Consider the following 19,323-nt stretch of genomic DNA (forward strand, 5'->3'; position numbering starts at 1 on the left):
GTCAGCACTAGTCAAAAGCTTCCCCCCCCCCCCCCACCCCATCTACTCAGCAAGTTCTTAAGTCAATCTGGATAAAAATTGCACTGAGTATTTAAAAAAAAAACAAAAACCATACGATTTGAAAAAGCACTTAATAGAATTTCTAGAAGAGGAAAATGTGAAAATTAAAATTTTCAGTGGATGGGTTTAAAAGTAGATTAGACATATCTGAGTAAATGAAAAGGTAGAACACATTGCCCATAATGCAACATAAAAATACAATTGACAATACAATAGTTTACAGATCAGGGAGGATAGAGTGAGAAAGGTCTAATAAACATTTATTCTTAGTCTCAGAAGAAGAAGAGAGAAAGAATGAGGCATGTTCAATATCTAATGGCTGAGAATTTTCCAGAATTAATGTAAGATACAAATCTACAGATAAAAGAATCACAAGTAGAATAAATAAAAAGAAATCTACATCTAGATTAATGATAAAATTGAATAGGAGCTCTTAAAATCAGCCAGAAATAAAAGACACATTACCAGGAACAGTGGTTAAAGTGGAAACTGATTTCTCAACAGCACTCACGGAAGTTAGAAGACAATGTGTTGAAAGAAAATAACTGCCAAACTGTAATTCTAAAATGAGCAAAAATATCTTTCAAGAATTTGGGTGAAATAAAGGCATTGTCAGAGAAAGGAATGTTGAGAGAATTTGCCACCAGCAAGCCTTCCCTAAAGGAAATTTTAAAGAGGGCACTTAAACAGAAGGAAGTCTGAGATGTAAGAAGGAGTGAGGTAAAGAAGAAAGAAGAGCAAAGAAAGTAGTAAATTTGTGGGTGAAGATAGGAGAACATTAGCTATTAAAGTATGTGTGGGATGGAAAGAAAAAAAAAATTTTATAAAAGAGGCCCCTTACCTCCTCCACCATGTGAAGACCCAGCAGAAGGTACCATCTAGGCACCAGAAAGTGGACCTTCACCAAACACTGAATCTTCTGGCACCTTGATCTTTGACTTCCCAGCTTCCAAATTGTGAGAAATAAACTTTTTATTTTAAAACAGAGTTATTCCTGTATAGTCAGCCCCAGAATACAGTATACTAGAAAGTAGGAACAGCTTTCTAACTTTTCAGTTAGATTTGAATGTTTTGAATTTTCAGATTTTGAGACATTTATATTCTGTGTAAATATTAAATGCATTGTGTACCAAAACAATTTCTCTTAATCTGTTACTTGGAATTACTGTACCCCTGTTGCTTTCCGTTAGTCAGCAATTAACAAATGTTTTAATTATTAATATATTAATTGTATATTTTCCCTTCCTATTTTTATCTTGAAAATTTTACCAAAATTTTGATAGGCTAACAAAATATACTCTCAATTCCTTTCAAAATTATTTTCAAAATTGTCATACTTCAAAATTTTCTTTCATAATATAATACTAAAAAAATAGTATTTGTGAAGTATTTGAATGTTTTTTCAGAAAGTTTCTGGGTATATCCAAGTAATGTATGTGTATAATTTTGTGTGTTTGTAAATTTCAATGGGACCATGTTACAGATATTGTTCTATCCCACTCGTTTTTTCATTTAATAACCTATCTATATTTCTGAGCGATCTGTAGATTTTTCTCATTTTTAGCTGTGTAATAATAGTGTGGAGTCACCACTTTATAATTTTGTATTTTTGTGTCTGTTTTTAACCAACAAATTATCATTGATTATCCTTGTACGTGTATCTGGCACCGGTATCTTTTATCATTTTCTTAATTCATATCTATTCTTTCCTGCCTCTAACTTTTAACACGTTTTTCATTTTCTTGCAGAATTATAAAATATAATGTATATAATGTGATTTCATTTATGTAAATTATATATACATATAGACACATCTAATAAGTTTGTGCATAACAAGTTTTCTGGAAGGATATATAAGATACATATAAGATATATAAGATACAGCTGAGATTATCTTTGAATAGAGGAAACTAATAACAGATACAAAAGTGGTAGACACTTGTTCATACATAAGTTTCTGTATGGCTTAAACTTTTAATCACTTGCCTATATTGTGATTTAAAAAAATAAAAATGAAATTTAGAAGTTATGGTCTATGCCCAGAAGCAGCTTTGGAGTTGGATAAATGTTGCGTCCCGCACGACGAGGGTTATGGGGAGCAAGGAGGGCGGTGCAGGGTTAAGAAAGACAGTAGCCAAGAATAGTGTGCACGTGGGGCCAGGGAAATGCAGCCTCAAGGACTGAGCCCCGAATGGGGACGCATAGCTTTTATTAGTCAGGTGGGGTAGTAAAGGAGATAAAGCTTGTCAATCTCAAGATCTGTGAGTCCCATACATTATAATAGGAAACTGATTCAAGCCAATCACCCTTGCCTGCAGGCAGCTGAACCATAAGTCTCAGGATGTACCTACTTCCCCAAGGGACAAAACCTATATGCATATGAATAGATGGAGAACACATCATTGAATCACTTCCCTTGTGGGTTGTGGGAAGGAATGCAGCCACAGAGGCAGAGGTTCTGCTTAGCCGGGGAAAGGTGGGGGGCTGTGCCCACCTCTCTGAACCCTGTGGGTTCTCCTGTTGGTCCCCACTCGGCTGTCTGGCTTGAGTTGTCCCCCCAGTGGGGAATCTTACTCGTCATTGGCTAACAGCCATCTTTCTGGGGCCAAACAGGGAAACATAAGGTGCAAGTAAAAGGCAAAGCAAAGTCCCTGAAAGGATCCATCTCACAGACTCTTCTTTCTTTAGGGGCAGGTACGAGGAGACAGACGGGTAGGCTGTTGCGTGGCAACAGATAAATAGAGCATGCATGTTTTTAAAAAAATAAAAAAATACATTGTATTTGCTACTTTTAAAAAATACTTAAGTACCTGTAAAAATTTAAATAAGAAGGTAAAAACTCACTGACTCTTATTTTGGGTGAATCAAAGAGTTGAGTAGATTAGTTATACTACAGGCATATTGTCACCCTTTTATTTCCATAAAAATCTGTTTCAAGTAAAAGTTATAAAACAAAATAATGGAATATGTTAATCATATGAGTTAGGGCTACACTAAAAAGCAGAACTTTTATCATCCTCTTTTATTTTTTATTTTCCCCCTTCTTCCACTTCCCCCCGCCACTCCGGTTGTCTCATTGTGTAGGACACAGCTCCCTGGCCCATGCTGGTATTAAGAACCTTGCCTCGCCTCCCCTCCCCAGGCAGTCGGTTGCCAGTCGTTGGTCTGGTCGGCAGCTCACAGCAGCTCTCTCCGGCTGCCATTTTCATCCTTTTTCTCATATTAATTCTGCCAAAAATTCTTCCCAATTCTTGAAACATAAATTTTCCTGTCACTGGACATACTATGTTTAGCCTCTAAATTTCCCCTCCTTATGTTACATACCTTACTCTGGATACCATAATCTTGATAATATTGGAGTAGCCTTCCAATTAGTAATTCTCATTCCCATACTGTTTATCTCCTTGAATTTCTGCATAATGTATAGTGTCTCCTCACCAAGAATGGTCTTTAGGCATTTATTTATAATAAATGAGATTATGTTCCTTTCTTCTTTTTTATTTTTAGTTGGGGAATATTGAGGAATAGAGTGTTTCCCCAGGGCTCATCAGCTCCAAGTCATTCTTCTTCAATCTAGTTCTGGAGGGCGCAGCTCAGCTCCAAGTCCAGTTGCTGGTTTGTTTTTTTTCAATCTTAGTTGCAGGGGTCACACCCCACCATCCCATGTCCCAATTGAGCCAGCAACTTTGTTAAGAGCTCATGCTCTAATCAAATGAGCCATCTGGCTGCCCCTCCAGCAGCTCAGCGGCAGCTGGTTGTTTTCAATCTAGTTGTAGCGGGCACAGCCCACTGGCCCATGTGGGAATCGAACCAGCAACCCTGTTGTTCAGAGCTCGCTCTCTAACCAACTGAGCCATCTGACCGCCTTGAGATTATGTTTCTTTAAGGATTTAGCTTACAGGCCCTTCATTTGTGTTTTCTATCTCTTCTAGATTTCCAAATTTGCTTTCATAGGAGTTATTTTTACTCTGAGGACAAATATACATACTAGTTCTTATCTTAAATTGACATACATTGCTAGAATTTCTTGGGTATGACCCACATTTGCAGGCTTATATTTTGATACCTCTAAACTTGGTAGATGTTTACTTAATACTGAAATTTATGGTTTCCACAGCTTTAGTGCTTGTGTTCTGAGATGTTTCTGGAAAGACAGTAAGTAGTACAATGTATAAAAGGATGAACCCACAAGAGAGCCTGAGCAAAGTGGGGTGGTGGAGTTGCTACACTTTTATCAATATTACAAATTGTGCTTTTCTCATGAGAATTTGTTTTAAAAAGAAGAAATGAGGTTCCACTGCTGAAAAAGAAGTTTTAATGAATGCAGTACCTATTAGCTATTATAAAGTAATTTTATTACCTAATCACCTTCTTGACCTTTAATTGAATTTTCATAGATTGTGACTAAAAATTAATTAGCTGTGTCTGTTTCATTTATTGTTAACAGAAGAAAGCAAGGACTTGGATTTGGATTTAAGTTTGAATTGTTAGTTTGCCATATATTAGTAAGCTGGTTTATTCTCATTTTAACAAAGATTAATATGAGAATTAAATCAGACACCATAAGCACAGCATCAAAATACAGCTTTAATAATGATATCTAGTAACAGAAAAGATAGAAGTAGAAGTGATGGTGTTTAGCACTAGTTTTTAAAAACAATTGTGGCTTCTGGTTTTGTGTTGTTTGCTAGGAAAAGTAATTTCTATAATTCTTTATTCAAAATTTGTAGGTGAGGTGTCCATCTTGCCATAATGAAAAATTAGTAAATAATGATAGGATATTTTTAAAACCATGAGTACATTTGCACGAAATCTTATAAAGAAATGAAAATCAAATAATGTAATTATATACTTAACCAAAAAGAATTTTTGTTAAAAAAAGTTCTCTTGTAATACTTACACGTGGAGTGCTAAGCATGTTACATGAATTATTCTTATGATAATCCTATGCCTATACTATTTCTATCTCTATTTTACAGATAAGGTGACAGACTCAGAGAGGTCATATAACTGCTGAAGGGCATATAATTAATAAATGGTAGAGTCAGTATTTACATCTATTGAATTTCAAAGTCTCCGTTCTTAATGCCACCATGTTACTTTTTAAAAATTATAGCAGAGTATACTATTCTGTAAAACTTAATTCAGATTTGAATTGGTGATTTTTGACCCAATAAACACCTTATGAAAAAACACTTGGGTTATATTTTTTTTCCCCAATGACACTATTTTTAGTCAGAAGATGTATTTGATGATTAAAAAATATCAGTATTTCATACAGAGAGGGCTTTGGCGTAAAAACATTATTAAAGTACCTAAAATAAAAAAGAGTATTTTACTTTTTTTCAATTTAGAGCTTATAGTGATGCCATATAGCTTCATTAAGTACCTTGAGCATAAAACAACTTCATAGTTATTAGCTAAAAATCTGGTATAAAAGGCTCTCGTAGATCTTTTTTTTTTTTTTAACATTAAACTTGGTAATGGTAGCTGATGTTTATTGATCATTTACTTTGTTTTGGGCACTTCCATGAATGACTTCATTTAACCCTTTCAGCAATCTATGAAGAAGGTACTATTATTATCTCTGTTTTACAGCCCATTAAACTAAGACTTAAAGAGGTTATATAACTGCTGAAGGCTTTACAGTAGTGACAAAAGTGAATTATGAACCGTCACTCCAAATTATTGTATTTTACAGCTCATATGTATAAAATAAATACAGTGGTATTTGGAACAAAAACTACTGAAATTATGAAATGTTTTTGTAGTGAGTTTTCTTTATGGGTGTGTATTATTTTTTCCTTTAGGTTCACAATATTCTTGCGGAAATGGTGATGGGGGGAATGGTACTGGAGACCAACATGAATGAGATTGTTACACAAATTGATGCACAAAATAAACTCGAGAAATCTGAGGTAAGAATGGAAAGTGCTCTAGTTAATAAGGGTAGTAAGCATGATCGTAAATTGTGCATGATTTGTAGCTTTCACTGTTTGTCCTTCAGTATCACCCTTTAGGTACTGCAGGTATGCTTATTCAGTTTTTAAAAATGGAATATACAAATTTTAGTATGCTAAGTGTTCAGTGACTGCTATCTACCAAATAGTTTTGTGCATTCTTCTTTTAGCCACAGTCGTAACTGCCTTGGGTAAATTAACACAATTCCAAGTTCTTATTGCTTAAAAAAGAAAGTATTTATTTGAAAAATGAAATCAATACTGGGGGTGCCAAAAAAATGTATGCAAGTAGACACTTTGGTCAAGCAGTAGTTCGCCATAGTCAGAAGTGTCTGGACGCTGATGGTAACCACTTTGAGCACCTCTTGTAATTGCAGAAGTCAAACATGACTTGTATTCATCCTTTGTTATCCGTATATATTGAGTATTACAATTTTAATACAGTTTTCCTTTCTTAAAATGTGTGTACATTTTTTTGGCAACCTCTGTATTTGCTTTGCAAAACATTAGTCAGTAATTATCAAGGAAATCTTAAAATTGATATTTTAAAGATACATAAATTTACAAAAGGAAAGGAAAGACAATGGCTTAGCAAGCCTGAGTACGTATTGAAAAAAGAAATTCAGTGCCTTACTCTTTTAATTCTGGATCCTTCTCAAAGGTCACTGACAAGTTTGTTAAGTCACGTTTATATTCAGTGATACATGTATTCATGGCTTTTATTGCATTCTATCAGAGAAAGATTTGGTTAGTTATATATACATGGTTAACTTTGTGCTGTTAGATTGGGTGAATGAGGACCATCCAGCACTATGAGCATTGTATAAAACCCTAGTTTAGAATTTTAGTGACTCTTTTCTCTCGTGTGCTAGGCTGAATATCAGTAACAGGTGCTGTAGCTGACCCACTCAAGTTCACATTATTTTGGATGTTTACTGTAGCAGATGTTTTGAAAGATGAATAGTCTCAATATCTCATTCAACACTGTACTTGTTTGAGGATACTCTTATCTTTGTTATTTATAGTCATACTTCAGATTAGGAAAATATATTTTATTTATAATTATTAGTACAAGTTCAGGTGTTTGGTTGATATAAAGTAAATATTACTATAAAAGCAGCAAGGTATTAAAATGTGCTAGCAAAAATTTACAACAGGTGAGTTCTGAAGAATTATTATCTTCTTTGCACTGTCGATGGTCAGTTTAACACAATGCTGTGCTTACTAGAATTGAATAAAACACATGGGATGATGGATAAATCTGATATCGGAGGGTTAGAAGCAGGTGAAGCTATGTATAAAAACACTTCCCCATCTTTTATTTAAAAGTAAAATAGTCCTGCATTTCTACTCATCTGAATTTACCATCCCTATTGGTTTCCCAAATGAAAGACTTGTAATAGTGAAAGCTTAAAATTATGACTCTTTTAAGTAATTGTATATCTTTTCTGTGTGTTCTATAGCCAATTTTTAAAATACTGGTTTTTGAAAAGGGAAAATATAAACTAGATTAATAGAGAAAATTTTGTTTTAGGACGAGGACTCAATATTATTTTGTGTGGTTGGTTTGCAATCTTATATACTAAAAGATTTACTATAAACTCTAAGCTATAGTTTTTAAAGTCTTAAAATGATAATTTGAAAATTATGTAATCTGTTAAACTTTGTATTACAAAACGGTACGGATATAGATTTTAAATGCCAAGAGATAGACAGTGACACAATTCATTAGTAATCAGTCTAAAGTGAATGGATACATGGTAATTTGTAAATTCTTTGTAATCATCTGTAAAAATGTATTGATTTCTTGTCTGGAATTTTCACATTTCCAGGTAGTTAACTGCTTTCCACTGGTGGTGTCCTGTTTTTTTCTTTTTCTCCTTAGTTTGCTATATATGATATTGACGAAACTTACGAAGGACCTATAATAATTGGATAATGGATATTTGCTTTTTAATTGTCCAATAAACTTTGTTAATGAGCATTTTTTTCATCTCTTAAGAGCATTTTAAATACAGAATTTACATTTTTATGGAGTGTATAGTTATAAGAATACTATAACATAGAAATCCTTTTATAGAAGCAGTGCTGTTTAAAATAGTTTTGAATATTAGTGAATACTTATATTTTTCATCCACTGATCATCTTTTAACATATAGTCAGTTGTTGTCCGCTACCAGATTACAAGAAAGTATGTTTTAAATTTGATTAAGGATAAACCACATCATTATATATTTATCAAGTGTTTCTCTATATGTGATGTCTGCTAATATTTTAATTATAAAATAGGATTTGGGGTCAAAGTGACGCCACTTAGTCCTGATCGTATTTTAAGAAATTGTGTTGAAAAATAATGTTGACTTTGGGTAATTTTTCAATAATTTTCATATAGTGTAAGTATGTTTGGAAGGCTACTGGCTTTATTCCAGACAAATTTAAAGGTCAAAAAATTTCATATAGATTCAATTTCCATGTTACTTAAATTGGTTCTATCTACCAAACGTGACTACAGAATAATCTAAGATTACTTGAGAGCAATCTGTAAGCTTTTATTAATCTGAGTCGTACTAAATTTTAGTTAAAATTTATTATGTAAGCAAAAACTTACCAAAAGACTTAATTAAAATCCAGAGTATCATTATTGATGACAAGACCTGGTAATCGTATTTTTGAAATTAATTTAATAATATTTAGAATAGCATTTATCTTTTAAAAATCAGCTTGGGTATAGTTAAGATACAGCTTTTAAAATACAACATGGATCTACCTAGGTCCCTTTACTTTGTAGAAATAGAAGATATTATTTTGCCTTGAAGGTAATATATTTTCAGTGACAGTCAAAAGTGAACCAGTTTAATTCCCAGTACCTAGACAGGTAGAAGCAAAGATCACCCAGATCTTTAAAGAGGGAAGAAGCAAAGGTATGCTCTGAATGTATTTACGTCCATCCTGATTTGATAGAGAAATGGTTTACTGTAATAGTGGGGTCTTGGAAAAGGGGGGTATAAGCTGGGAGGTGGGTGGAGTTTGGGAGAAGTGTGAGGCACCCAGGGATCGGAGGAATGAAGGGATTCCCTGGGGGGGTGGAGGTAGAGGGGTGGGGTTGGGGAGACTTGTTAGTTTTTATGTATTTCATGTTATTTTTAAGATGAATAAATGGGTCTGAATTTAGTCATTACTTTTTGAAAGTCAGTCCTCTTTTCTCCGAACATCCTGATCTTTCTAGCTCTTTCCATTCTTCTCTCTTACAGACCTTTATCTTTCAATCTCCCAGACAGGACAGGTAGACAAGGTATTGCTGACTTTGAGACAAATATACTTTAACAAAGGGGAAAGCAAAATGATGTCAAAGGCAATTAATTATTTAGGCCAGACTCAAAAATTCTTTGTGTTAATGAACCCATATAGTCCCTGTAGCCTATTTTCCATTCTAGTTTCTCCTTGTAGTTTCTTCATCTTTTATTGGACTTAGTGTATTTTACTAGTATATCATTGATGTCATGTTTGTTCTGTTTTGTCTGCCTGCGTTATAAAAGGAAAGTTTAAATGTTTTGTTTTTTTTTAAACATTGTCATTTAACTGACAAATTACATTTTGTAGAAATGACAATTTACTTTGTATATAAAATTTGAGTTTATTTTGGGCATCATATGGCAGAACCAATCTTAATTTAACTCTCACAGATTTTTTTTTTCCATCTTCCTAAATTAGGATTCTGACATAAAATTGCCTGCTAGGCTTTGGAAGCTGTGAATTTAAAAACCAAAAGCTAAATCTTCAGAGTTTTGCATACAAAGTGGGAAGCAGTGAATGAAGGCTTACAATAATGACTGTGAAATACTACTTCCCTCCCCCTCCACCCCAAAATGGTTTTCAGTTCCAAAGTCTTAACAGAATTGCTTAAACAGAATTGACTAGTTTTGACTAACAGGTACATATTAAAAGTGACCAACAAAAAGCAAGATCAGAATCTTCTAAAATTGAATTAAACGCTCTAAAAAAATGAAACATATTGACCAAAATAAAATGGATTTCCACTGTAGCAACCTTCTGACATCCATACATACATAAGATTCAATAAACTATTGTAAACCTTGAATATTTTTGCGAAGCATATTGGCAAATATTACAAACGTTTTTAATAGATTCCTAGCTTTCAAAATTGAATTTTCTCTGATATTTCCTGTGCATTTTTTTTCCACACCATAAGGTAACTGAGTGAATTATTCTTTAAAATTTCCATGTAGGTGGTGATCAACAACTTTTTTATACAAAGCCATTTCAGGAAAAATGAAAATGTTTTTAGGCCCCCATTTAAAAATTTCAAAATGAAAATATTTTATTAAGTACCATGGAAAATATTTTATTAAGTACCATGGAGGAAAAAAATCTATAAACTTAACAAGCTAGATTACCTACCTTACTAATTAGGAAAATGCCATTGAGAATTTGGCATAGCTTTTTAGCCACTAAGTGATTACTTTCTGGATGTGTTTGAGAAGCAGCGACAGACAGGTGGCTTTATAATTTCTTTTCCCGTGATCATGGGCTATATCATGAAGCTGGGGATACCACTTTTGGTCCCTCAATTCATATGACTTTATCCCTGGAATACAAAATACATAATGGTCTCATTCACTTCTCCCTCCCCTACCTTTCTTTCTTTTTAAATCAAGTATCTGTTTTCAAAGTGTATAAAATAAGAAAAGTGAGCCTGAGAAACATATTGGAGTCAGCTTGTGAGTTAGTTCTGCCCCGCTATGTTGACATGCACAGTTACTCTGTTCTCCTACAGTAGAACAGAGGTCACTTGTAGTGGGCAAAACTAGTTACATTAAATCCATGAACAGTGTTAGTCTGCTATATTTATTTTACTCAGGCAAATCCTGTGCTAGAAATTAAAATGATAAAATGAAGATTATATAAAATGACTAGTAATTTGGAAGGCTTTACAATTTTTAAATATTCTAATTTTGATAAAACAATTTTTAAATACCATGTTCTTGCTCATTAGAGTATCGTCATCAGCATTTCTAGTCTCTTTTGTTTAAAATTGCAGTATTAAAACACTGCCTTTAAAGCAAAGAGCAAGTCTATTACAACTCCCCAGATTAAAATTTATTCTACCTTATATTCAGAAATTAAAATATTGACATTTTCTGTTTTGTTCAAAACATGCTTTCAAGATCTGCCATTATTTTGTTAATGATTTTGAGTCTGAAACCATTTAATACTGTTTATTATGTTGATGTTCTTTCACTTCGCTATTAGGTCAAAATTGTGAATGTGCATATAGCAACTTCCAGCAGGGAGGGTGTGTAAAAGTTTTAGTATGTACAAATTGTTCCAACTACCATCTTCTTATACTATATTTCAAGCTTGAAAAAATATTTTAAGATGGTAGGATGGTATTTTATGTCTTAGATGAAATAAATATTTAGATTCTTTCCTTTTTCCTTTGAGAAAGTAAATTGCTTATTGCATGAGGAAAAGGAAGCTTTCAGATTTTTTGAATTATATTTTAGTAGTAGCTGCTTTTTTTCAGTTTTGCTTGCACATATTTTATTTATTTTTGGGTCTGGCAATTTAAAAACAAAATCAAAAACAAACCATATCCATCCATTACTATCTTTGTGATTCAGTGCTTGAAATTTCCGAGAGTTATGTCTGTATAAGTCTTCTATCTGTTTGGCCTCATTTTGGTATACTTGCAGACTTCATTTTGTTTTCTTTCTCTTAATTCTGTTAATTTATTTAATCTCATGGGAGAAAAAACATGACCATTCTTTTATATACTGTACTTCATTCTTTCATCCAATTCATACTCTTAACTGCTTTGGATTCACATATTTGTTTTTGTTAGTGGGGTTGCTGCAGTTTACCTGCCATGGTGGTGCTCGAGTAAAATAATATAGATGGAAACAAGTTATTTCTCCAGTAGGGTTTCATTCTTTTTATTTCTGCTTGTGTCAATTGTAAAATATTAAATCTTTACAAACTATGTTGTACTGTCAGAAATATCTTCTTTTAATATTTTAAATTGTATATACTACTAACAAGTCAGGTAAACTTAATTTCTGTAAATTTTAGTGTTCAAAAATTTGAGTGTTAGTAAAAGTTATCTTGTTGCTTTGAGTGTATCTTACTGAAAAAAAATCTTAACTAAGATGAAAATTACACCTCTGTGTTGGCAAACTGATTTACTAATGGTAAATTACCTCTTTTACATTTTATTCTTTAATAAACGTGTTTCAGACTTCACTTCACTGGAAGACTTCACTGGAAGTCTGAAAATAAAGTTGATTTTATAGCAGTTTGGATGTTGACTACCTGGTGACATGACTTTTTTTTTTTAAGCCCTAAGTTTTTTTATATAAACATTGATAGCTCATTTAAGCATCTATTTACTGATCAACAGTCCTTCTAGTCTATAGAATCTGATTTCTTAAAATACTAGTTTAATTAAAACCCAATTTATATACACATTACAATTTTTAAATTTTATACCATTTAAATTCTTGACATTCTACAGGAAAGTATTGAACATGCTTGAGAAATAATTTGATTCTCTTAATTCATTTGCGTGTTCTGAATAGTTACCATCCTTTGCATGTCTATGGCTTGCTGCTTATGTTTAGAAGGATTGTAGTTTGTTGTACTTAGAAACTTCTTTTGGTTTTACATAATAAGAACTTGGCACATATAGTATTTAAATCAATTGCTATATTGACTTGATGTATTCTTATTAGCAGCCAACAATCGACACCATCTTTGGTCAAAGAAACTACTTAATCTAATGAAATTTAACAGGATGACTTTTTATTCTCATTTTCTTTGCTTTAGTTTAGCTGTTCATGGTACAGGATATTCTGGTAAAGAAGGCTTCTTGACAATTATATTTGATTTGATACTGAAAAATATTATTTTAACTATAAAATATAAAGCATAGCATCCAGTAAAAAAAACACACACACACACACACACACACACACACACACACACACCCCTACCTTTTCTCTCTGTTATAAAATCCTCTAATAATAATTCATGCTTTTTAAAAATATTTATATTCAAATATCTTACCAGTAACTTTTCTATAGTCCATATATCATTGGTATCCTGTATAGAAATTTCAAAGTAAAAATAGTGGCAAATCGGTTTGTTATTTAGAAAAATTACAAAATCCTTCTACCTGGAAAAATGATACTAACTCCAGGATGTTTATAAGTTTGTAAAATAAATTTTGTTCCCTTGGCAGATAACATACTTCCTGGTAAAAGGAAGAGAGCCTACAACATAATAAAGTTATTTGAACTGAATACTTCTTTGGTCCTAAACCATTCTAAATTTTTGCAGCTAGACATTGAACCTGAAATGATCCCTTTGAATATGATTCATGGTGCCCTAAGTAATATTCATTTGTATCTCCATTTTTGGGGGCAGTGGGAGGGAAGTGTGGGTGTAACAAAAACTGTATTACTTCAGGTAGGTATAAATGTAGAGGTCAAACTTTTAGTTATACATCAAAAGCAACCCCTATTAAATGAGAAAAATTGAATTCCCAGCCCTACTCAATCTTTAATTGGGTATGGAATGTTTTATCCATATCGACCTTATCATTGCCTGCGTGGACCATATCTATTATTAATATTATTTTACTGATTTTTTCTATTATTTCCAATTCTGACTTGATAATCCATGGCTTTTATTTCATTGCTTAACAATGTTTGTATCCTTTATTCAGCAAATAGTTTACACTGGCCTATTTTGTATCAGTCAAGATTTTTCTCAGGTAACAGCTTTATTATTATTATTATTTAATAAAAGAGGTAGGATTACATAAGAGAAAAAAACTAAAATTACAAAAAGGGACTTTAAAATTAGTGTCTCTAATTACACAAGCATTGTTTGTTATATACGTAATCTAAGCAAAGTGGAAGATTTGTTTTTGTTAATTGTCTGCTTTTTGCAAGACGATGTATGCCACTGAACTGAGATGTGTTATTATATAGCCTGAATAAAAATTGATGAATTCTAATAGTATATAAATTAAACCAAACCTTAAAAATGTGAAGACTTTTGATGTAGCTATTGGAGAAAAATGATGTATATTCATTTTTCTTTTTTTAAGCATATTTTCTTTCAAAATTACTTCATAAAATTATGAATTTTCCTATTAAGATGAAAGCCAAATATTGTACATTAATAGTACTAGGAATTTTAAAATTTACATACATATATACTATCTTTTATATTTATGCTATTCTTTACATTTATATTTTGTAAACTAAACATGTTGAATCTACTTGACATGACAAAATATTTGTAATCATTATATTTTTACTAATGCTTCAAAGGTTGGACTGATCCCTATGTTGGTGTTTCGTTTTTAGGCAGAACTGTTTTCTTTGGATTGAGATTTATTTTAAAAGCCGATTTTTAATATTCTGGACTTCCCTAGAAAATTTAAATTCCCTTCACAATTTAAAAAATAATTTTAAAATATTTTTATTGTTTTGAAATGTTTTAAGGGGTTAGCCCTAAGTAAAGAAACTTATAAATAAGAATGACCTATTACTTTTAGTTTTTATTTCACAGCATATATTGATAAAAAATGCCATTTTAAAATCAGAAAAACCCAAAATATATCACAATTATTGCAAGAGATGTTTAATAAGGAAACTAATGTAAAATATGCTTCATACTTATGTGTCTGTTAATATAGTTGAAGATCTAGCTTTTGTCATTTGAATATTGTGTGTAATATCTAAGTAGTACAGTTTAATTTGTATTTAAATCTTTACATTGTTATCATTGCATGTGTTCACTGTATTTTTTTAATGTGTCAACTGTTTTCTCTTTATAGATTAGTATTTCAAAGTAACCATCCCATACCAATTCAAACTACCATCTTGTCTCTAAGCTTGTTATATGAAAACCTTTTATCATTGTCCTCCATTCTTAGTGCTTTGATGAGCTACATCTGAGTTGTACATTTTCTTTTTCTTTTATTTGCTTCTGTATACAGGCTGGCTTAGCGGGAGCTCCAGCCCGTGCTGTATCAGCTGTAAAGAATATGAATCTTCCTGAGATCCCAAGAAATATTAACATTGGTGACATCAGTATAAAAGTGCCAAACCTGCCCTCTTTTAAATAAAAAATTTTAAAGGCCACTCCCAGGTAAAATCCAGGGGGAAAAGTCATCTAAGTTTACCATGCAGTTGTTTACCAAAAATAGAGGAGGAGAGTCTTAACTTTTGCTCTTGGATTTAAGTCAAGGTACTGTATAGAAGTTGTGTAAAATCAGTATGGCGGTTCAATGTTGCTTTTCTTGCTCAGTGATTTTGAAGAAATGAGTAGTTCCGGTGTGATTTTGTTTCTCTTTTGTTTTTTCCTAAATTGCATTCCTATGCCCACTAAGGCATGCCTCTCTATGTATTGGCTACAACAGTATTTCGAAAAGTGTTTGAGACATTTCTTTAAATTATGTACAATCCATAATGTTGCTGTTTTGTATGGATCACAGGTGCAGCATTCCTTAATTATTTCTGTTATTTGTCACGATTGTTATTTAAAGAACCAAGTATGTATTGCATGAAAACATTATGACCTTTTTCTCTTAGTTTAAATAAACTCCAAGGTAACTGGACTTCTAAAGCACCTTTCTGTTTGCCTGATATCTACTTTAGCAATAATTTTTTTTACGACCCTCTGACTCAACAAAGTAAATAAAACTATATTTTATCACTGTTAAGAAGCTGTTAATGTTGATTTTTTAAAATTTATATTTACGTTTTTAATATTCAGAAACTCACAGAATTATTGTGTAAAGCTCAGTTATTTCACAATCGAGTAGTGTAATGTGGTACCTCGGTTTTCGAACATAATCTGTTCCAGAAGACCATTCGAGTTCTGAAACGTTCGAAAACCGAGGTGCGGTTTCCCCATAGAAAGTAATGCAAAATGGATTAATCTGTTCCAAACCTTTAAAATCAACCCCTAAAACTGCAAATTTAGCATGAATTTTACTATCTAATGATACCATAGATCCATAAAATTTACAGCATTCGTAAACCGAAATATTCGTTATTGGAGACATTCGAAAACTGAGGTACCACTGTATCTCATAGCACATTGTGTAGGATGAGATCTGGAGTGAGAGATGACAAATCTTTTTCTAAAAATTGCGAAATCTGTTTTATACATATAAGTTTAAACATTGCATCTGAGCCCTTCTTGCTCAGAAAATGAAAAGCTAAATTATTTTCTTAAGTCCTAACACTCTCATATTGTGATTTCTCATAATTGGCCCACATTTTCTTATTTGATCTTGTATATGTTGTGAACCATGAGCGGGGTTCCTCTTCTAGCTAGACCAAGGTTTTCCTTACGGTTCTAGTCCTCCCTCCTCAAATGTTCTCTTGGAAACATTTCCTTAGATTTGTGGCATGTATGAATTTTACTCCAAGCTCTGGAATGTAAGAAAAGTCACTTTATTTTTTTCTAAATAAAACTAATCTGACTCTAAGCCTCATCCTGTTAAGGCAACAGGAAATTCAGTCTGTGATTATTGGTATTTCTGTCCGTTCACAGGAAACAAGTGATCCCCCTATCTAGTCAAGTACCCACCTGACACTATACATAGTTATTACCATATTCTTGACTATATTCGGTATGCTTTACATCCCCATGACTATTTTGTAACTACCAATTTGTAATTATTAACCCCTTTACCTTTTTCACCCTGCCCCCAACACTCCTCCCATGTATCACTCCAATAAATCTAGTACACACCTGACACCATACATAGTTATTTATAATATTATTGACTATATTCCTTATGCTGTACCCTACATCCCCATATCTACTTTTTAACAACCAATTTGTACTTCTTAATCCCTTTCCCTTTTTCACCTATCCCCCCAACCCCCTCCCATCTGACAACCATTAAAATATTCTCTGTTTTTTAATTTGTTTCTGTGTTGTTTGTTTGTTTCTTTTGTTCTTTAGATTCCACATAAAAGCGAAGTGACGTAGCATCTGGCTTTCTTTTTCTGACACTCCAGTCAGCACCGTACCCTCCAGGTCCATCCATGCTGCCACAGATGGCAAGAACCCATTCCCTTCCATTGCTGAGCAATATTCCACTGTATATATGTACTACCTCCTCTTTACTCATTCATCCATTGACAGACACCCAGGCTGCCTCCACATTTTGGCCATTGTAGATAATGCTGTAATGAACATATGGATGCATGGATCCCCTCGAAGTAGCGTTTTGGGTTTCTTCAGATAAATACCCGGAAGTGGAATATCTGGGTCCTTGTTTGTTTCTTGTTGTAGCCTTTGTTTTAGAGTCTCTCTTGTCTGGTATAAGTATTGCCACCCAAGCATTTTTGTTTATTTCCATTTTCATAAAATATCTTTTCCAGTCCTTTGCTTTCTTCTGTCTGTGTGTCTTTCAATCTGAAGTGAGTCCCTTGTAGGCGGCATATGTAAGGGTTTTGTTTTCTTATCCATTCAGCCTTTCCATGTCTTTTGATTGGAACACTTAATCCATTTACATTGAAAGTAACGGTTGATAGATATGTAGTTATTGTCATTTTATTCATATTTTAGTTTCTTTTTTTTGGTCTTAAAGCAGTCCCTCTAAGATTCCTTGTAATACTGATGGTATTACCTCAATAGTGAGGAACTCCTTTAGCTTGTTCTTGTCTAGGAAGCTCTTTATTTCTCCTTCAATTCTAAGTGATAGTTTTGCTGGATAGAGTATCTTGGTTGTAGGTCCTTGCTTTTCATCACAATGAATATCTCTTACCAGTCCCTTTTGGCCTGCAAAGTTTCTGTTGAGAAATCAGCTGACAATCTTATCAGAGCTCACTTGTAAGTAATTAGTTCCCTTTTACTGCTTTTAAGATTCTCACTTCGTCTTTAACCTTTGCTGTTATAATTTTGATGTATCTTGGTGTGAGCCTGTTTGATTCCATCTTATTTGAGACTCTGCACTTCCTGGGCTTGTATAGTGTTTCCCTGCAAATAAGACCCAGCCGGATAATCAGCTCTACTGCGTCTTTTGGAGCAAAAATTAATATAAGACCCAGTCTTTTATTATAAGACCAGATATAATGTAATGTAATATAATATAATATAACATAATATAATATAATTAATATAATATAATACCAGGTCTTACCTTAATTTTTGGAGCATTAATATTAATGCTCCAAAAGATTCATTAGAGCTGATTGTCTGGCTAGGTCTTATTTTCGGGGAAACATGGTATGTCTATTTCCTTCACCAGGTTAGGGAAGTTTTCAGTCATTATTTCTTCAAATAGGTTCTCAATGCCTTGCTTTCTCTCTTCTCCTGGTATCCCTATGATGCAAATGTTGTTACACTTGATGTCCCAGAGGTCTCTTAAACTTTCCTCATTTAAAATTTTTTTTATCTTTTTGCTGTTTCAGTTGGGTGTTTTCTGCTACCTTGTCTTCCAAATTGCTGATTCGATCCTCTGCTTTATTTAGTCTGCTGGTGATTCCTAGTGCATTCTTCATTTCAGTTATTTATATTATTCATTTCTGACTGGTTCTTTTTTATAGTTTCTGTGACCTTTTTTATGCTTGCTATCTCCTTGTTGAAGTTCTCACTAAGTTCCTTGAGCATCCTTATAACCGTTGTTTTGAACTCTGTACCTGGTAGGTTGCTCGTCTCCATTTCATTTAGTTCTTTTTTGGAGTTTTCTCCTGTTTTTTCATTTGGGATGTATTTCTTTGTTTCCTCATCTTGGCTGCCTCTCTGTGTTTGTTTGTATGTATTTGGTAGATCTGCTACATCTCCCAGTCTTGGCTGGATGGTCTTACATAGGTGCCCTGTGGGGCCCAGTGGTACAGTCTTCCTGGTCACCTGTGATGGGTATTCCAGGAGTGTCCCCTTTGTGGGTTGTGTGCCCTCCCCCTGTTATAGTCAAGCCTTGATTGCTATTGGCATATCAGTGGGTGGGAATGACCTGACCCTCAGGCTGACTGGCTATGGGGTTTGGCCATGTCCACAGCTTATGGGCTGCGGTGCAGTAGGCTTACCCCATGGTGTGGGATTCTCCCCAGTGGGTTCTGGTGCCTGTTGAGACCGTACTTTGGGTGTGCTGCTTGTGGGTCTAATTGGGTGGTGCTCTGCTGTGTTCTGAAGCCATTCCCCAAGTATGTTAGTTCTGGGGCTTTTTGGGAGGGGCTCTGGTGCAGGCCCAGGGCATCCATTGCTTGTGACTGGCCGGGGACAACCTACCTGGTAGGAGCTACAAAACAAT

At 33.5% G+C, this 19,323-nt stretch overlaps 1 protein-coding gene across 5 annotated transcripts in view; it reads left to right on the plus strand.

Annotated features, from left to right (window-relative positions):
- The window catches only part of AP3S1 (adaptor related protein complex 3 subunit sigma 1), a 62,445-nt gene extending 45,266 nt beyond the window's left edge, over positions 1-17,179 (plus strand). The window contains exons 5-8 of one of the 5 annotated variants that reach the window (XR_004423502.1): positions 5,871-5,978; positions 9,272-9,312; positions 13,765-13,812; positions 15,049-15,774. Coding sequence is in view for 4 of the 5 variants with exons in the window: in XM_033110232.1 (XP_032966123.1) it covers positions 5,871-5,978; positions 13,765-13,812; positions 15,049-15,177 (285 nt within the window). In the remaining variant the exon portion in view is untranslated. Of the gene's footprint in view, positions 1-5,870; positions 5,979-9,271; positions 9,313-13,764; positions 13,813-15,048; positions 15,775-17,030 lie in introns of those variants that run through there. The other 4 variants (XM_033110230.1, XM_033110231.1, XM_033110232.1 and 1 more) reach the window with 4 other exon arrangements.
- Positions 17,180-19,323: the final 2,144 nt, after the last annotated feature.

This window comes from Rhinolophus ferrumequinum, chromosome 7, assembly GCF_004115265.2.
Source record: "Rhinolophus ferrumequinum isolate MPI-CBG mRhiFer1 chromosome 7, mRhiFer1_v1.p, whole genome shotgun sequence".
Taxonomy (NCBI): domain Eukaryota; kingdom Metazoa; phylum Chordata; class Mammalia; order Chiroptera; family Rhinolophidae; genus Rhinolophus; species Rhinolophus ferrumequinum.